Genomic DNA, 18,340 nt, shown 5'->3' with positions numbered 1-18,340 from the left:
TCACTGCACAGGTGGGTAGCACTACAGGAGGATTTTTGGGAGACTCAAAACCTTCTACCTGAGAAGTTGGCCACACTCGGTCGCCAGCCAGGTCATTCCCCAAGGTGACCTGTACAAGTACAGCAGTACAGCAGCTTTAACCAACTGATAACTACCACTATCTGTAGCACTCAAGGCTGAGAAAGCCTCCTGGGCCTTGCCAAGGAGCACACATTGAAGCAGCAGAGTACACTCAGCATCAGACCAATTACGTGCTTCCGCTAAAGGCTCAAACAACAAGAAAATATCAGGGTCCCGTTCATTAAACTTTGGAACTAACTGTAAATTGACAGCAACATCAGATGACGGAGTGGGAACTGACTCTTCAACCTTCACTTATAAGATCCAACTTATAATGCTCCAACTGTAGCTTTTGTGTTGCCTGGTCATAGGCTACTTCAGTTGCCCGAAGATGGGCCTCCTGTCTCAACTTTTCTACCTCCACAACACTCTTTCCTTCCTGCTGGAGTTGTAGCAGAAGGAGCTCTTTCTGTTGCTTAAATGTCAAGGCAGTTCCAAGCCCAGTCAAAACAGGAGCCAACACTTTACCTGGCCCACTGACCATAGCCAAAGCTACATCAAACAACCTAGTCACTTTTACCGGAGCACTTGGACCTTCCACTGAAGAAGACAAAATATTCAGCTCCACCAATTGGGCCTTTAACGTGGCCAACAACTCCTCTTTATTCATCTTCTTAGAAACCTCAACACTTTAATAGTCAACTACTTGGAATAGCTGATCTCTTTTGTAAGAGCTGAGCAAATCCTCACGCCTGAACATCTGAAAATCTTCAATCAAAACCATTTCACAGTTTTACCATTTAGGGCGCTTTTTTCCAGCACTGAAACTATTTCAACACACCACAGATAAGCCAAAACTAAAAGCAAAGACAAAGTTCTCCACCACCGTACAACAGGATTAATGGCTGCTTTGAATATGGAACCCCATCCCTCTGGCTAACTGCCTAACCAATACTAGTTGACCCACTCATCCCTAGACTTCATGTAGGGTTGTGGCAGGATGAATTAAGTACAACAACCAGCAACCCGGTCAATTCAGCACGCTGAAAATCCCCTGGACAGTCGTGGAAGTGCCCCCGAGTAATGCTCTAACCACTTGCTGCACAAAAATTATCAACTAAAACAAAAAAGGATCAGTGGAGACGGCCAGTGCCCCACATTGCTTATGCCTATCAGGAATAAGGGTTCCAAATAATTTACCAGCTCTCAAATCCTGCTGGCAGTTCCAGGAAACATGTTCTAACATTGGCAGGCCAAAATCTATGGAGCAACACATTTACTGGAATACCAGTGGTCAAACAACAAAGTCCCTAGAAATACCAGAGTAACCCAAAATCTGTGTGATTCCCAGCACCAAAATCCCGGACGAGCCCCATTTGTTACCGACTGGCTCAAGGCCGGCAGCAAACAGGAGGCCACACACAGATGTATCAATCAAAAGTTAATTTATTTAACTCAAACAAATAAGCACAGTAAGTAAACTGATGGCATGTGTAAGTAGGAAGGCTATCAGTCATGTTAGGCGTATGTGGATGAGTGAAACATGATGAAATGTGTGTTGTAAGGTGCAGCAAACCAAACAAAGGAAACAGGCCGAAGAGGCTGCAGCAGGCCCAGCTGGGAGAGAGTGTGTGACCAAAAGTGAGGTCCTTTATGCCCTCTGCAGGCCTCACCCAAAAGGACAGGCACCAGCAGGCACTCCCTCCCAGCTCCGCCTACCAGCCAACTCCCAGTAACTGCAAGAGGGAGAGAGCACAGTCAGACACGGACAGGCAGACTGAACAAGGTCGTCACATGAGTTCAATTCAATACTAGGAGAGCCTAAACAAGGAGCCCTCTTCCAATGGAATATTTAAATCTGAACCGGCTGGTTTACTCATCAATGTAAGACCTAAACTCCAGCTTCTCACTCCAGCACATCTAACTCCATTCGTCACAAGAAGGGACCCAGGGGAGCAAGCATTTATTTTTTCACTATTTGAAATGGGTAAAATCTTATTTTATTGTAGACCTGTGTGCAGCGTATTTCTTCGCTAAGCACCTCCTCTCCCTGCTGGCGTGGGGGGGGGGGAGTGACATACAGCAAAGGGCCAGTTTTTGTACAATCCTATTGTTACATGTTTCTTATGATTTATTTGCCAGTACTAGAGTACTCTACAATAATTTAATTCAAATATGGAAGTCACTGAAAATGTCCATCCCTAATATCTTTGGTATTTCTGTAGTGAAAGGCAGTACTGGACAACATACTTACGAATATATGACAAGCTCGTAATGTCCGAGCCAAAAGATTGGTAAGGCTCGAACAGTTTCAATGTCAAGTCAAGTCAACATGTTCTATGCTAGTCATGCACCTTTGTGTGGACTAAACCTAAACCACCTGGGTGTGAATGGAGAGAACAGAGAGTCCCATAAGGATAGAAGAACAAGGGTGTGTGTGTTCTGTGTGTGAAAACCTGTTTCAGTCTCTTGACTTCATGTTCCATTTCGATCTCTCTGGTCCTGGCATTGTACTCTGACAGTCCCTTGCCCTGTCCTGGATGCTCCATCTCCATCTTAAACAACTGCAGATACTCCAGCTCCCGGCGGAGATCATCAATCAACTGCAGAGTAAAGATATGATTCAATGGAACTCCTCGACATTATGTGATCTTTCTGTTGTCTAGAGTGCTCACCTCCTGCATGGCCTCTTTTTCCTTCTCAAAGTCATGACGATTATGCCAGAGCTTGTCCATTATCTTCCGGTAGAGGTCCATCTCATCTTTCAGCCTCAGACTAGTGTCCTCCAGCTTGTCTGTCATCCTCTGCTTCTCCTGCAGAGGAAAGAGGTAAGGATGGCAAACAAATTTGCCACTTCCTTTACTCTCACCTAAGTTTTAAACAAACACACTGAGTTAAAGAGCAGCTTTATTATTATATTAATTATCGTGTGAATGCTGATATATTTTTGCATTCTTTCAGATGGTGTTCTCATTTAAACAATGGGGGCTCTAGTTTCCCGGCGCGGCGCAGGGTGGCGAACACCGTGCAGAGCTAGTTTCAAGCAGTGCAACCCGAGGCACGCTCAGTTTGGTAGTTTGGCAGACCGAGGTGCGCTGAGATGGGTGTGGCAGCACAGCAGGGGGAGGTGTCAACAGATCCAGCTTGGCGCAGTGACAGTTTCGTGCCAAAGGGCTTCGCCGAAGGTGCGCTAAAAGCTCGCCAGCTGAAACCAGGTCTACTCTCAGCGCAGGGGGAGCGCAGCTGATGTAGTGGAAGTTTGGCTGACCAGCAGACAGTGCGCACACATCACCAAAACCTCACAGGCAGGTTTCCAGAATGTCAGGCACATTAACGATGCAATAAATAGCCACAAAAACCACTATTCAATGCAACTATCTGCAATCAGCACATAAATGTATCTCTATATCGACTGTCCCGTCACATCTGATGTCAGATCAAAGGGGATTGGCACCGTTTGGCACGCGTAATGGAAACTCAACCTGGTTTGAGCCAACCGCAAACAACCACAGCATCAGATAGGGAGTATATATTCAGCATCTGTCATCTTAGAAAAGTCAAAAGAAAAGAAACACAGTGAGACTGCGAGAGAGAAAGAGAGAGCGCGCACACGCATGAGAGAAACGCAACATTGATTTACAATTGTGGTGACCTCCTCCCAGGCTACCTTTGCATCATCAGCCTCTGGAGGTCTGCTCGCAGTTCCGTATATTCAGACACTGCGAGCTTGGACCTCCCGGACCAAAACATCAGTTTCCTCCTGGGAGAAGTCTGGCCATCTGACGCTGCTGCTCTCTTCTGCCGTCTAAAAAAAAAAACGTCTAAAAGCCGTCTACATGAAGACCTGACGTCTAGGCTAAATCACGGCTGAATTTGGGCTGTCAGTGAAAATTTGGTAGACGTCTAACCTTAGCCAAAGTGTAAATGTCATCAATTATATGGCTATGTAGAGACCATGCCCAAAAAAATGGAGATAAACATATTTTAATTACTGTTGACTCTCCATATGTGATTGAATATCATACCGCACGCCATCTGCAATGGCGAAAATTACATTTAATCAATTTCAAAATTAAATCGGCTAGATTTGGGTTACATGTAGCGAGACTAAATTGGAACTAAATATAGCCATTATGATTAAATCGACTATTGCTTGCTGGGTTGCGTCATTGACGATGTCATGCACATGCTTGAGTTCACGAGCAGTCAGACGGTGGGTGCCGAGGGTCATAGGCACTGTAGCAGGAAGTTGGACTCGTTTGACAATGGCTAAACAGTTATCTTTAAGCCACTTTTTCAAAAAACCACATCTACAGACAGAAGAAAGTTCGGACCAGGCTGTGCTTAAAGAGGATGGTCGTCAGGAGAACTTAATTGGCCTGGGGAATGAGGGGGAAAGAACCACCGTCAGCAGATTCGTCACAAATTCACAAACATACACAACATATTACTGGCAATCTTAAAGTCGCAGCCCACATCTACCACAGCGAATATGCTTCTGTAGCCTAAGTGAGCACTACGTACCAGCGACATTAAAAAAGAAAGAAAAGAAAATATGATATACACAAATTTGCCTCAAGCTGGACTCAATTTCACGTCGACAAAAGACAATATAACATAAACCGCATGTCTACCTGTGTAAGCCACTGAGACTCACAGAGTGCACGGCTTTCTCAGGTATAAGTAAATTACGTCAGCATCCAGGTAACATTTTGATTTGGGCCGACCTGAGACAACTGGTTACCCTCGGCTTGCCTTGAAAGTACCCACACATATAATGTTTCTTGTTCTTTTTCCACAAGTCTACAAACATATTCAGTGCCACATTACAGTCTGCACAACACTGCACACTATGACAAAGTCTGTTATGTTTAAAAAGTGACGATCTAACTCGGAAAATGCTCTCATAATACGCTTAATAATAGGCTATGTAAATAAAAACCAAGCACCTATAGCCACTGGATCATTACAGAGGTGAAGCAAGGACTTAGGCTACATTTACTCACGTCACTGCAATTGAGTAGTTTTTTGTGTACTTGCACTTTTTAAAATCTAATTTGAGTGTCACATCAGTAGCCTATGTTTTAATTTAAGTATTATGCTTCGCTGCATTTTAAATGACTTCCGTGACCGAGTAAAAAAAAAAAAATAAAAATAAAAAGTCGGCCGAATTTTTAAAAAAGCAAACGGAATTGTATAAGCGTTAACTACCATGACACAATAATAATAGTGTTACACTCTATGACAACCTGGCAGCTAGCTCTGATGGAGACATATGAGCTCTAAGAACAAACTCACAATTATGGACGCACACTAAAAGAAATGTCGCCATGGTCCGAGAGAGGTGACGTCATGCTGTTATGTCTGTCTCTACAGGTACGCAGTGAGCGAGTTAGATCGTCACTTTTTAAACATGACAGGCTTTGTCATACTCCTCCGAGAACCGTCACCTTATCGTGGTGGAGGAGTTTGAGTGCCCTAATGACCCTAGGAGCTGTCGGGGGCATTTTGCCCCTGGTAGGGTTTCCCATTCCAGATTGGTTCTGGGCGAAGGGTCAGACGAAGAACGGTTCAGAAGACCCTTCATGATGGAGACAATCAAGGACACGTGTACCCGGCCCGGAGGGTTACTGGGGCCCCGCCCTGGAGCCAGGCCTGGGGTTGGGGCCCGTGGATGAGCGCCTGGTGGTCGGGCCTTCGCCCATGGGGTCCGGCCGGGCCCAGCCCGAACCGGCTACATGGGCTCGTCCCCCTGCAGACCCACCACCCGCAGAGGGATCCAGAAGGGTTCGGTGCAATGTGGATTGGGCAGCAGACCAAGGCGGGGGCCTTGGCGGTCCAATCCTCGGTTACAGAAGTTGGCTCTTGGGACATGGAATGCCACCTCTCTGGCAGGGAAGGAGCTGGAGCTTGTGGAAGAGGTTGAGCGTTACCGGCTAGATATAGTCGGCCTCACCTCAACACATAGCTCCAGGTCTGGAACCCTAGTCCTTGAGAGGGGTTGGACTCTCTCCTTCGCTGGAGTTGCTCCAGGTGAGAGGCAGAGGGCCGGGGTGGGCTTTCTGATAGCCCCCAGACTCTCTGCTTGTACGTTGGGGTTTACCCCGGTGGACGAAAGGGTTGCTTCCCTGCGCCTTCGGGTCGGGGAACCGGTCCTGACTGTTGTCTGTGCTTATGCACCGAACAACAGTTCAGAGTACCCACCCTTTTTGGAGTCCCTGGGATGGGTGCTGGACAGTGCCCCAACTGGGGACTCCATTGTTCTACCGGGGGACTTCAACGCTCACGTGGGCAATGACAGCGGGACCTGGAGGGGCGTGACTGGGAGGAACGGCCTGCCCGATCTGAACCCGAGTGGTGTTCAGTTATTGGACTTCTGTGCGGGTCGCAGTTTGGCCATAACTAACACCATGTTCAAACATAAGGATGTCCATCGGTGCACGTGGCACCAGGACAGTCTAGGTCGCAGGTCAATGATCGACTTTGTAGTCGTATCATTTGACCTGCGGCCATATGTTCTGGACACTCGGGTGAAGAGAGGAGCAGAGCTGTCAACTGATCACCACCTGGTGGTGAGTTGGATCAGATGGTGGGGGAAGACGCCACGCGGACCTGGCAGGCCCAAACGAACAGTGAGGGTTTGCTGGGAACACCTGGCGGAAGAACCTGTCCAGATGATCTTCAACTCCCACCTCCGGGAGAGCTTCAACCGCGTCCCGAGGGCAGAGGGGGACATTGAGTCCGAATGGGCCTTGTTCCGCTCTGCCATTGTCGAGGTGGCGGTTGCGAGCTGTGGCCACAAGACCGCTGGGGCCAGTCGCGGCGGTAATCCCCGAACCCGCTGGTGGACACCAGAGGTGAGGGGAGCCGTCAGGCTGAAGAAGGAGACCTACAGGGCATGGTTGGTCTGTGGGTCTCCGGAAGCAGCTGACAGGTACTGGCGGGCCAAGCGGAGCGCAGCGGTGGCAGTCGTTGAGGCAAAAACTCGGGCGTGTGAGGAGTTCGGTGAGGCCATGGAGGAAGACTATCGATCGGCTCCAAAGAGGTTCTGGCAAACCATCCAGCACCTCAGGGGGGGAAGGCGGCAACTTCCTCACACTGTTTACAGTGGGGGCAGGGAGCTGCTGACATCAACTGGGGACATTGTCGGGCGGTGGAAGGAATACTTTGAGGAGCTCCTCAATCCCACCAACATGTATTCCGGTGAGGAAACAAAGACGAGGGTCTCGGGGGCGGGTCGTCCAATTTCTGGGGCAGAAGTTGCTGAGGTAGCGAAACAACTCCGAAGTGGCAGAGCCCCGGGGGTGGATGAGATTCGTCCTGGATATCTCAAGGCTCTGGATGTTGTAGGGCTGTCCTGGCTGACACGCCTCTGCAACATTGCGTGGACATCGGGGGCAGTGCCTCTGGAGTGGCAGACCGGGGTGGTGGTCCCCATTTTCAAGAAAGGGGACCAGAGGGTGTGTTACTACAGGGGGATCACACTCCTCAGCCTGCCCGGTAAGGTCTACTCCAGGGTGCTGGAGAAGAGGGTCCGGTCGATAGTTGAACCTCGGATTGAGGAGGAGCAATGTGGTTTTTGTCCCGGACGCGGAACCGTGGACCAGCTCTTTACCCTCGCCAGGGTGCTGGAGGGGGCATAGGAGTTTGCCCAACCAGTCCACATGTGTTTTGTGGATTTGGAGAAGGCTTACGACCGTGTCCCCAGGGGCATCCTGTGGGGGGTGCTCCGGGAGTATGGGGTTGGTGGCCCCTTGCTAAGAGCCATCCAGTTCCTGTACCGAAGGAGCATGAGTCTGGTTCGCGTGGCTGGCAGTAAGTCGGACCTGTTCCCGGTGAGGGTTGGACTCCGCCAGGGCTGCCCTTTGTCACCGGTTCTGTTCATAACTTTTATGGACAGAATTTCTAGACGCAGCCGAGTGGTGGAGGGTGTCAGGTTCGGTGACGGGAGGATCTTGTCACTGCTTTTTGCGGATGACGTGGTCCTCCTAGCTCCATCGAACAGTGACCTCCAGCTCTTGCTGGGGCGGTTCGCAGCCGAGTGTGAAGCGGCTGGGATGAGAATCAGCACCTCCAAGTCTGAGGCCATGGTCCTCAGCCGGAAAAGGGTGGATTGCCCACTCCAGGTCAGGGGGGAGGTCCTTCCTCAGGTGGAGGAGTTTAAGTATCTCGGGGTCTTGTTCACGAGTGAGGGTAGGATGGAGCGGGAGATTGACAGGCGGATTGGGGCAGCGTCAGCAGTGATGCAGGCACTTAACCGGTCCGTTGTGGTGAAGAGGGAACTTAGCCAGAAAGCGACGCTCTCGATTTACTGGTCAATCTACGTTCCAACCCTCACCTATGGTCACGAGCTCTGGGTAGTGACCAAAAGAATGAGATCGCGAATACAAGCAGCCGAAATGAGTTTCCTCCGCAGGGTGGTTGGGCTCAGCCTTAGGGATAGGGTGAGGAGCTCAGACATCCGGGAGGGACTCGGAGTAGAGCCGCTGCTCCTCCACATCGAGAGGAGCCAGTTGAGGTGGTTCGGGCATCTGGTAAGGATGCCTTCCGGACGCCTCCCTTGGGAGGTGTTTCAGGCATGTCCAACCGGGAGGAGACCTCGGGGCCGCCCCAGAACACGCTGGAGGGATTACATCACCCGGCTGGCCTGGGAACGCCTCGGGGTTCCCGCGGAGGAGCTGACGGAAGTGGCGGGGGAGAGGACTGTCTGGGCTTCTTTGCTGAGGCTGCTGCCCCCGCAACCCGGACCTGGATAAGCGGAGGACGACGAGTACGAGTACGAGTACGAGGCTTTGTCATAGTGTGCAGTGTTGTGCAGACTGTAATGTGGCACTGAATATGTTTGTAGACTCGTGGAAAAAGAACAAGAAACATTGATAAATACAGTACAGGCCAAAAGTTTGGACACACCTTCTCATTCAATGCATTTTCTTTATTTTCATGACTATTTACATTGTAGATTCTCACTGAAGGCATCAAAACTATGAATGAACACATGTGGAGTTATGTACTTAACAAAAAAAGGTGAAATAACTGAAAACATGTTTTATATTCTAGTTTCTTCAAAACAGCCACCCTTTGCTCTGATTACTGCTTTGCACACTCTTGGCATTCTCTTGATGAGCTTCAAGAGGTAGTCACCTGAAATGGTTTTCCAACAGTCTTGAAGGAGTTCCCAGAGGTGTTTAGCACTTGTTGGCCCCTTTGCCTTCACTCTGCGGTCCAGCTCACCCCAAACCATCTCGATTGGGTTCAGGTCCGGTGACTGTGGAGGCCAGGTCATCTGCCGCAGCACTCCATCACTCTCCTTCTTGGTCAAATAGCCCTTACACAGCCTGGAGGTGTGTTTGGGGTCATTGTCCTGTTGAAAAATAAATGATGGTCCAACTAAACGCAAACCGAATGGGATGGCATGTCGCTGCAGGATGCTGTGGTAGCCATGCTGGTTCAGTGTGCCTTCAATTTTGAATAAATCCCCAACAGTGTCACCAGCAAAACACCCCCACACCATCACACCTCCTCCTCCATGCTTCACAGTGGGAACCAGGCATGTGGAATCCATCCGTTCACCTTTTCTGCGTCTCACAAAGACACGGCGGTTGGAATCAAAGATCTCAAATTTGGACTCATCAGACCAAAGCACAGATTTCCACTGGTCTAATGTCCATTCCTTGTGTTTCTTGGCCCAAACAAATCTCTTCTGCTTGTTGCCTCTCCTTAGCAGTGGTTTCCTAGCAGCTATTTGACCATGAAGGCCTGATTCGCAGTCTCCTCTTAACAGTTGTTCTAGAGATGGGTCTGCTGCTAGAACTCTGTGTGGCATTCATCTGGTCTCTGATCTGAGCTGCTGTTAACTTGCGATTTCTGAGGCTGGTGACTCGGATGAACTTATCCTCAGAAGCAGAAGTGACTCTTGGTCTTCCTTTCCTGGGTCGGCGTTTTTCTTTAGTTAGCTGGTTGGTTCTTGCCATAATATGAATTTTAACAGTTGTCCAATAGGGCTGTCGGCTGTGTATTAACCTGACTTCTGCACAACACAACTGATGGTCCCAACCCCATTGATAAAGCAAGAAATTCCACTAATTAACCCTGATAAGGCACACCTGTGAAGTGGAAACCATTTCAGGTGACTACCTCTTGAAGCTCATCGAGAGAATGCCAAGAGTGTGTAAAGCAGTAATCAGAGCAAAGGGTGGCTATTTTGAAGAAACTAGAATATAAAACATGTTTTCAGTTATTTCACCTTTTTTTGTTAAGTACATAACTCCACATGTGTTCATTCATAGTTTTGATGCCTTCAGTGAGAATCTACAATATAAATAGTCATGAAAATAAAGAAAACGCATTGAATGAGAAGGTGTGTCCAAACTTTTGGTCTGTACTGTATGTGTGGGTACTTTCAAGGCAAGCCGAGGGTAACCAGTTGTCTCAGGTCAGCCCAAATCAAAATGTTACCTGGATGCTGACATAATTTTCTAATACCTGAGGAAAGCCATGCGCTCTGTGAGTCTCACTGGCTCACACAGGTAGACGTGCAGTTTGTGTTATATTGTCTTTTGTTGACGTGAAATCGAGTCCAGCTTGAGGCAAATTTGTGTATATCATATTTTCTTTCCTTTCTTTTTTTAATGTCGCTGGTACGTAGTGCTCACTTACAGAAGCATATTCGCTGTGGTAGATGTGGGCTGCGACTTTAAAATCGCCAGTAATATGTTGTGTATGTTTGTAAATTTGTGACGAATCTGCTGACGGAGGCGTAGCACATCTGCAGCTGTTCGGTAAGGAAACCAGTTAAATTGGAAACCAGTAGGGACACAACACCGGCTCCGGCTCCAACCCACCGACCGCCACTGGCCGTATCTAGTGAGCCAATCCGGACATCGTTGGATTTATCTCCGATGGAGGAACCAGCCACTCAACCCAAGCTAATAGCATTCCCAGCTACTGCCACAGGTGGGAAATCGCAGTCATTTAATGCCAACTGGTATGGGAAGTACAAGTGGATTGAGTACAGTAAAGAACAAGACGCAGTGTTTTGTAAAGCTTGCAGACATTTTCCGGAGATGTACACTGAGACTACGTTTATAAGTGACTACAAAAACTGGAAACGTAGCCTATCAGAGAGGCCTGCAACAAACATGAGTCTAGTAAGCCGCATGTCATTGCGCAAACAAAACTGGCATCACTGGGACAGCCATGGGTCGCAAAGCCGCGGGACAGTGTTAAACCAGCTGCACGGTGATGCTCCAGCATTTGTGGAGAGACACCGGGAACATGTTAAGGTTGTCCTGGACATTGTTATGTTGTGTGCAAACAGCCGATTTAAAGAGGACACATATGGAATCATGAGAGCATCGGCTTCTTTTGCACCTGGATCTGCCACTTTTGGAGACAAAGAGACTTGTATGGGATTGAAATAGCTGATGCTGAACATTCTGTGTTCACTCAGCACATCAGATGGAAAATGGATCAGAACAATTTCCCCACACTGATGGAGACAGCTGCCCGTCAGACATTTTTCCTAACATGAAAAGTCTGTTAAGGGCCATCATAACGTTCCCTTTGACCTCCTGCAGCGTCGAGAGACTTTTCTCCGCTACCAACAGGATCCAGGCGCGCCTGAGATCATCCATGCTGACTGGACGCCTCAACAACCTGACACTCCTGTCATTTGAAAGAGAGATGATTGACAGTTCGGATTATGATGACATAATCAACGCTTTTAACTCCAAGCCCAGAAGACTCCGCCTTGTGTAGCAACTGCAGGTAAGACTGTTTTTTTTTTTATTCTGGCCCGCCGTGGTATGTTATGATTGCGTTTGTGTGAGCCTGTGAGGAGGCTCTGAACATGTCCCATTGGTCTGACATTTCAATATCTGTGCTGTATCCAACCCACTCGCAAATCCCCAACTTTATGAATTAACCTTATAGGCTAGTAACTGTAGCGACAACAGTCAGGTGCGCCGTGCTGTCCAAGGTGCTGAGTGTGTCTGGAGCAGAGCAGGTCTCTGTCTCCCCGTGCGCAGTAGTGTGAATATTTATATATATTTAGAAAACATGTCTCTCATTGTTTAATAGCAGCAAAACAATAAGGCTTCATCAAATATTTCAGTATGTCCAAATATGTAGCTACATTAACTGAGAGTTATAAAACAGAATCAAGCGTCACACGGCTTTACAAATATGCCGAAAATAATGTGTAGGCCTATGCATATTTCTGGCTTTGTGCAGGTACACAGTTTTAGTCATGTTTTAGTATGTTCTTGTTACTAAATCCACAGACATCTGAGCTTTAAAAATAATCAGGCCCATCCAAATCTTTGTAGGCCCACCCATTAGCTACGTTCTGGCTCCACCACTGCTTTATTGTCACCGTTAACATTGTCAGACAATATCACTGTGAAAATCTGCACCCCTGTTTGGCAGTGGTACAAAAAAGAATAGTAAAAATAAAAATAACACTGTGACAGTATAAAAATAGCATTTTAACAGTATGGGGAAATAAAATAACATTATAACAATATAAGCCGGATATATACAAAAGAAACATATGAACAATATAAATAACCTATATACAGAATGAAACAGTATTATGTACAGATATTATTAAGGTGCAGGAGGTTGTGGAAAGTCAAAGGGTTTGTGCAAGTTGGGGAAGGGGGGTGGGGGTATTGCACTCAGTATTTTGGTGTGTTCCAGTGTCAGTCTTTGGGTGGGATGGGTGGGATGTGTGCGGTGATGGCTTTGATGGCCTGGGGGAAGAAGCTGTTCATGAGTCTGGCTGTTCTGGCTTTAAGAGAGCGGTATCTCTTTCCAGAGGGGAGAGAATAGGGAATGTCTGGGGTGAGTGGGGTCTGTGCTGATGTTTCTGGCCTTCCTGAGAAGTCAACCAGTGTAAGTGTCTTTGAGGGGGGGCAGTGTGTCCCGATGATCTTTTCTGCAATACTCACCACCCGCTGTAGGTCCTTCCTGTCCTCTGCGGTGCAGCTGGTGAACCACACTGTGCGCAGCAGTAGGTCAGGATGGACTCGATGGAGGCCCTGTAAAAGTTAACCAGCAGTGGGTGGGGGAGGTGGGCCTGCTTTAACTCCCTGAGGAATTAAATTCCCTGGTGGGCCTTCCTCACCTGATAGGAGGTGTGGACAGACCAGGTAAGGTTGGCTGAAATGTGGAATTTAAAGCTCTCCACCCTCCACCCTCCACCATCTCAACTTCCTCTCCTTTGATGGAGAGGGTGGGGGGCTCAGTCTTTTTGGATTTTCTGAAATCCACAATAATTTCCTTGGTTTTAGCTGTGTTGAGGTCCAGGTTGTTATGGAGGCACCAGTCTGTCAGGCGTTCGACCTCCTCCCTGTAGGCTGACTCATCGTTGTTCCTAATCAGTCCTACGATGGTGATGTCGTCAGCGAACTTGACGATGGTGTTTGTGGGGTGGATGGGGGAGCAGTCATGGGTGCAGAGGGAGAAGAGGAGAGGGCTGAGGACACACCCCTGTGGTGTTCCAGTGTTCAGGATGAGTGTGGAGGAAGTGCAGTCTCCCATCCTGACATGCTGAGGTCTGTTCCTGAGGAACTCCAGAATCTATGCGCACAGTGAACTGCCTAAGCCCAGGCTGCTCAGTTTCAGGACCAGTTTTTGGGGGATGACTGTGCTGAATGCGGAGCTGAAATCCACAAACAGCATCCTTATATAGGTGTTGCTCTGGTCCAGGTGACTAAGGGCTGTGTGGAGCGCCATCATGACAGCATCCTCTGTCGACCTATTAGTTCGGTATGCAAACTGATGTTGGTCAAGGTCAACAGGGATGGCAGACTTGATGGAGGGGAGGATGAGTCTCTCAAAACACTTCGCAATGATGGGCGTGAGAGCCACTGGGCAGTAGTCGTTCAGGCAGTTCACTGTGTTCTTCTTGGGTACAGGAACGATGGTGGCTGATTTGAGGCAGGTGGGAACCACAGACTGTTGAAGCGAGAGGTTGAAGATGGCTGTAAATACCTCTGCTAGCTGGTCTGCGCAGGTCTTGAGGACATGCCCAGGGACGCCATCTGGGCCTGACGCATTCCTTGCGTTGACTCTATGCAGGGTGGCTCTGACCTGGTGTGGCTGCAGCTGAAGCAGGTTATTGCTCACTGGGGGAGCAGGAAGAGTGTCTGGGTTCCTGCTGTGACGGTCAAAACAAGCAAAGAACTAGTTCAGTGTGTCTGGGAGGCTGCTGTCTGAGGGAATTGTGGCGGCAGTGCTGTTACTGTATCCAGTCAGTGTCTTGATCCCCTGCCACATACCTCTGGGGTTGTTGTTGTCAAAGTGGGCCTCGATGTGCTGCTGGTAGCTGTGCTTGGCCTTTTTAATTCCCCTCCACAGATTTCTCCGCGCCTCTTTGTAGCTTTGTGGGTCCCCTGATCTAAAGGCAGATTCTCTTGCCCTGAGCAGTGTCCTCATTTTGCTGTTGAGCCACGGTTTCTGGTTGGGGAACACTTTAACAGTTCTAGTCTCTGTCATAGTCTCAGTACAAAACCTGATATCGTCCAGTACTACAGATGTGTGTCCGTCCAGGTCCGTCCCCTCCGCAAGAACCTCACAGTCTGTGACATCAAAGCAGTCCTGCAGGGCTGAAGTGGTTTCCTCAGTCCACTTTGACTAACTTTGTGACTGTTTTTTGTCTGCAGATCAGAGGTTTGTATACTGGGATGAGGGAGAGGGATAGGTGGTCGGAGAGACCCAGGTGTGGCAGAGAGCTGGCTTTATAGGCGTTGGAGATGTTGCATTAAACCTAATCTAGAGTGTTTTTTTCTCTGGTGGGAAAGTTCACATATTTGTGGAATTTGGGCAGGACAGACTTAAGGTTGGAGTGATTGAAATCTCCTGCCACTATGATTACACTGTCTGCCTGCACAGCTAGATGCTGGTTGATGGAGTGAAGTAGTGCTTCCATGGCTAATTTAGCATTAGCTTGAGGGGGCACATAGACAGCAATTATCACCACCGATGTAAACTCTCTACACAGATAGAAGGGTCTGCACTGCAACATCATGTATTCAATGTCCGGAGAGCAGTGAGTGTCTTTAACAGTCACGTTGGTGCACCATCTGTTGTCGATGTAAACACAGAGTCCCCCTCCTTTGCTCTTACCAGAGTCTGTTGTTCGGTCGGCTCTGAAGACGCCGCTAGCTCGATCGTCACATCGGGGATGTTTTGATCCAGCCAGGACTCCGTGACAATCAGGATGCAGTATTCCAGACTGTGAGAAGTGATCCGCCGTCGTAGTTCGTCCGTCTTGTTGTTTAGCGACCGGGCGTTGGTAAGGAAGAGGCTGGGGATAACCAGTTTGTAGGGGTTAGCCTTTAGCTTAGCCGCTAGCCCCCCTCTTTCGCCCCGCTTTTGCTTCCTATGCTTCTGCCGCCTGCGCCACTTCAGCAGGGGGATGGTGAGGCCGGCTTCGGTTGGAGATTGCCGGATCTCCGGGGGAATGGTATTCCAGAGATTTAAATCCTTGTGTGTGCAGAAGGCGTTTACTGCAATGGACAGCAGTTCTGCTCTGCTAAGAAAAAGAGTCTTGGGATGCTCACAGTGAAGATTTTTCAAGTCACAGATTTTGTATTTTAATGTGTTTTTCTAGTAGTACGTCCCTGTGTCATAACGAGTTATGCCTAACCATGACTTTCAGACAAAAGGTTATGGTATTGTAACCCTAGCCCTGTTAGCACAGGCAGAGCCCTCTACTTGACCCTATGGATAATACTCTGCTTCAATCATGAGCACACATTCACCCACTAAAATGTCCATCAGCATAGCTGGCCAGTCAGGATATGTCTACCTGAATATGTGCAGAGCCCACAGTGCCATATGACTTCATCAGCTACCCTACACCCTCCTCATCGAGCAGTGTAGGAGCGACAGGGCCCCAAGGTGGAGGGCTCTGTGTGTGTTAATAGAACTAGGACTTTATTGTACCCTTTGTTTCATCTCACACAGGCTCCGCCTGCTACTGGACTCCATGGGTAGAGTGGTTGGAGTCTGATGAGTAAATGTCCTGTCGGGACATAACATCGATGCAGCTACACTGATCCTGGTCAGCTAAAGGTAAGATGCAATAGCCCGCCTCCTCTTTATAACCTAGGCCCCTAAAGCAGAGAAGCAGGGAGCCCCAGCCAACCTAGGTATGCAACCAAACTTGGTGAAATCATTGCCTAAACTTGCATTTGTCAAAAGACAAGCAAAAGACACGCTGCACAGCCCCAGCATTTCCCGAGTCATTAGGGAGCATGGAAACATGTAAGTGTATCATGCCCAGACAGAACTTAGGTGCAACACAGCTGACATTCACCCAACTCATCTTAACAGTTCTGTGTCTTTCCAGCAAGCACAGATCCTAAAAAGAGGAAGAGCGCTCCAGAGGCTCAAAACCTTTACCAAGGCCTTGAGCACCAATGGCATGTCTCATTGAGAGGAGGAGGCACGCATCATTGGCCGTTGTCCATGCCCACCCAGTAAACTCCTGTTACTACCGAGGGGCTTTTTTTTTTTTTTTTTTTTTTTTTTTTTTTTTAAATCCAGCCTTGTTCACGGTCCCTGGTAAACTCTTGGTACCATCTAGAGGCTTTTATTTTAAAAATCCAGCCTTGTGAAGGACCCCGTTAGGCTAAGGCTGACAGAGGAGCTACAAAAAAAAGGGTGAGGAGTAAAGGCAATCGTGGTGCCAGTAGTAATCGGAGCACTGGGGGCTGTGACCCCCACACTGGGAGAGTGGCTTCGGTAGATTCTAGGTACAACATCTGAGGTCTCTGTCCAGAAGAGTGCAGTCCTATGAACAGCTAAGATACTGCACAGAACCCTCAAACTCCCAGGCCTCTGGTATAGGACCTGAGCTTAAGGGAGACACACCACCATCCCGATGGGGGGCTTTATAAATGAAGCTGAGCTTGTTTCTGAGTTTGCTGTAAAAGTTGCTTACACAACTCCAGTGTGTGTCCTTAGCTACAAAAAGGACAAGAGGTTTCAGGCTCCTTCACTTTTTGGGAAATAGCAACACTTGACTTTGAGACTTGTGACTTGACAGGGGATCTAGCCTTTCCTTTACTAGCTGACTGGTCTTGAAGGTCACCAAAGAGTGGGTCAGCTGCTATGCAGGCTTGTTTTTCAATAAAAAAGACAAGGTTTAAAATTCTAACCCTACAATGGTGCTCTTCTTGCAATCTATAGGCTTTGCTGTGCCATTTCTCCCGGGACCTGTATGGTAACTTGAGTGCAAGGCTTCTCATGTTGCATACTGGGCCAGTTCCTCAAAGTATTCTATTTCATCCACAGCACTGCAGCAGCTCCTAAGGAACATGGCATAATCCTACAGTGTACTTGCCTGGGTCCAGACCTTTGAATCTGCAAACTCCACTTTGTTCGAGTTGACTGATTCTGGTCTGGGACTGTGACATGAAACAGCGGTTTATCGATCAAAATAAAAAACAACCAATGAGCGCTGTGGGGGACTTAAGATTAACCAATCAGTGTGTTTGTCGGTGATTCTCAGTCATCCAGGTGATGGTAATTGTAAGTGCTATATCGCAGGCAACTGGGTGGGACTAACACTGCTGTCAAGCTGTTGTTAAGCATTGTTGAGAGATGTGCTGGAACCAATGAGGAGTAATAACAACAATAGCAGATGCTTTTGATAAGGTAGATGCTGCTCTTTAAGCTGTTCAAGTAGACATGTCTTTTTAATATCATCTAACATGGTAAGTTCTTTTACGTTGCCCTGCTTCACTCTCAAAACCCCAGCAAAAGAGGTATGTTGGTGTGACTACAGATCAGTGGGCCTGCTTCATTTCAGCAGGGCTGCCAACTTTTCAAAAGGCCTTGGAGTGAGATTCAGCGGGGCCAACCGCAATTTTGTTGTTTAGGCCTACACATTAATACCAATTAATTATTACCTATTAATATCACAGACAATTGTGTTTTAAAGGGCCAGTGTGTAAAATGGGTTGAAAACCGTTGAAAACAGTGACATCAGTGGTCAGATTCTAGACTGCAGGGCTCACTCGCTCACCCCTCCCGTTGGGTAAATGACAGTGGCCTCGTAGGGATGAAAAGCCAGAGTTTTTCAGGAGTAGGTCTATCTAGCGACGAGGTGAATATTTATTTAGAAATCTAAACCATGTTACGATATTGTAATGAATCACTCATGAGCAGGAGACCAGAGTAGCATTCGGGAAAAAGGCCCGTTTATTTGAGCGCTCCAAAAACACACACTCCAGGGGGTAGCACGTAAAACACTCTGTCCCAAACTCTG

General features: G+C 48.1%; 1 protein-coding gene across 2 annotated transcripts in view; it reads right to left on the bottom strand.

Annotated features, from left to right (window-relative positions):
- The window catches only part of rab11fip4a (RAB11 family interacting protein 4 (class II) a), a 121,862-nt gene that overhangs the window by 19,444 nt on the left and 84,078 nt on the right, over positions 1–18,340 (bottom strand). For both annotated transcript variants that reach the window (XM_049560223.1, XM_049560225.1), the window contains 2 exons: positions 2,736–2,873; positions 2,517–2,663 (listed from right to left, as the gene is read on the bottom strand). In XM_049560223.1, coding sequence (XP_049416180.1) covers positions 2,517–2,663; positions 2,736–2,873 — 285 coding nt within the window. The remainder of the gene's footprint in view (positions 1–2,516; positions 2,664–2,735; positions 2,874–18,340) is intronic.

Source organism: Epinephelus fuscoguttatus, linkage group LG19 (assembly GCF_011397635.1).
Source record: "Epinephelus fuscoguttatus linkage group LG19, E.fuscoguttatus.final_Chr_v1".
Lineage (NCBI taxonomy): Eukaryota > Metazoa > Chordata > Actinopteri > Perciformes > Serranidae > Epinephelus > Epinephelus fuscoguttatus.
This window is presented reverse-complemented; position numbering and strand designations above follow the sequence as displayed.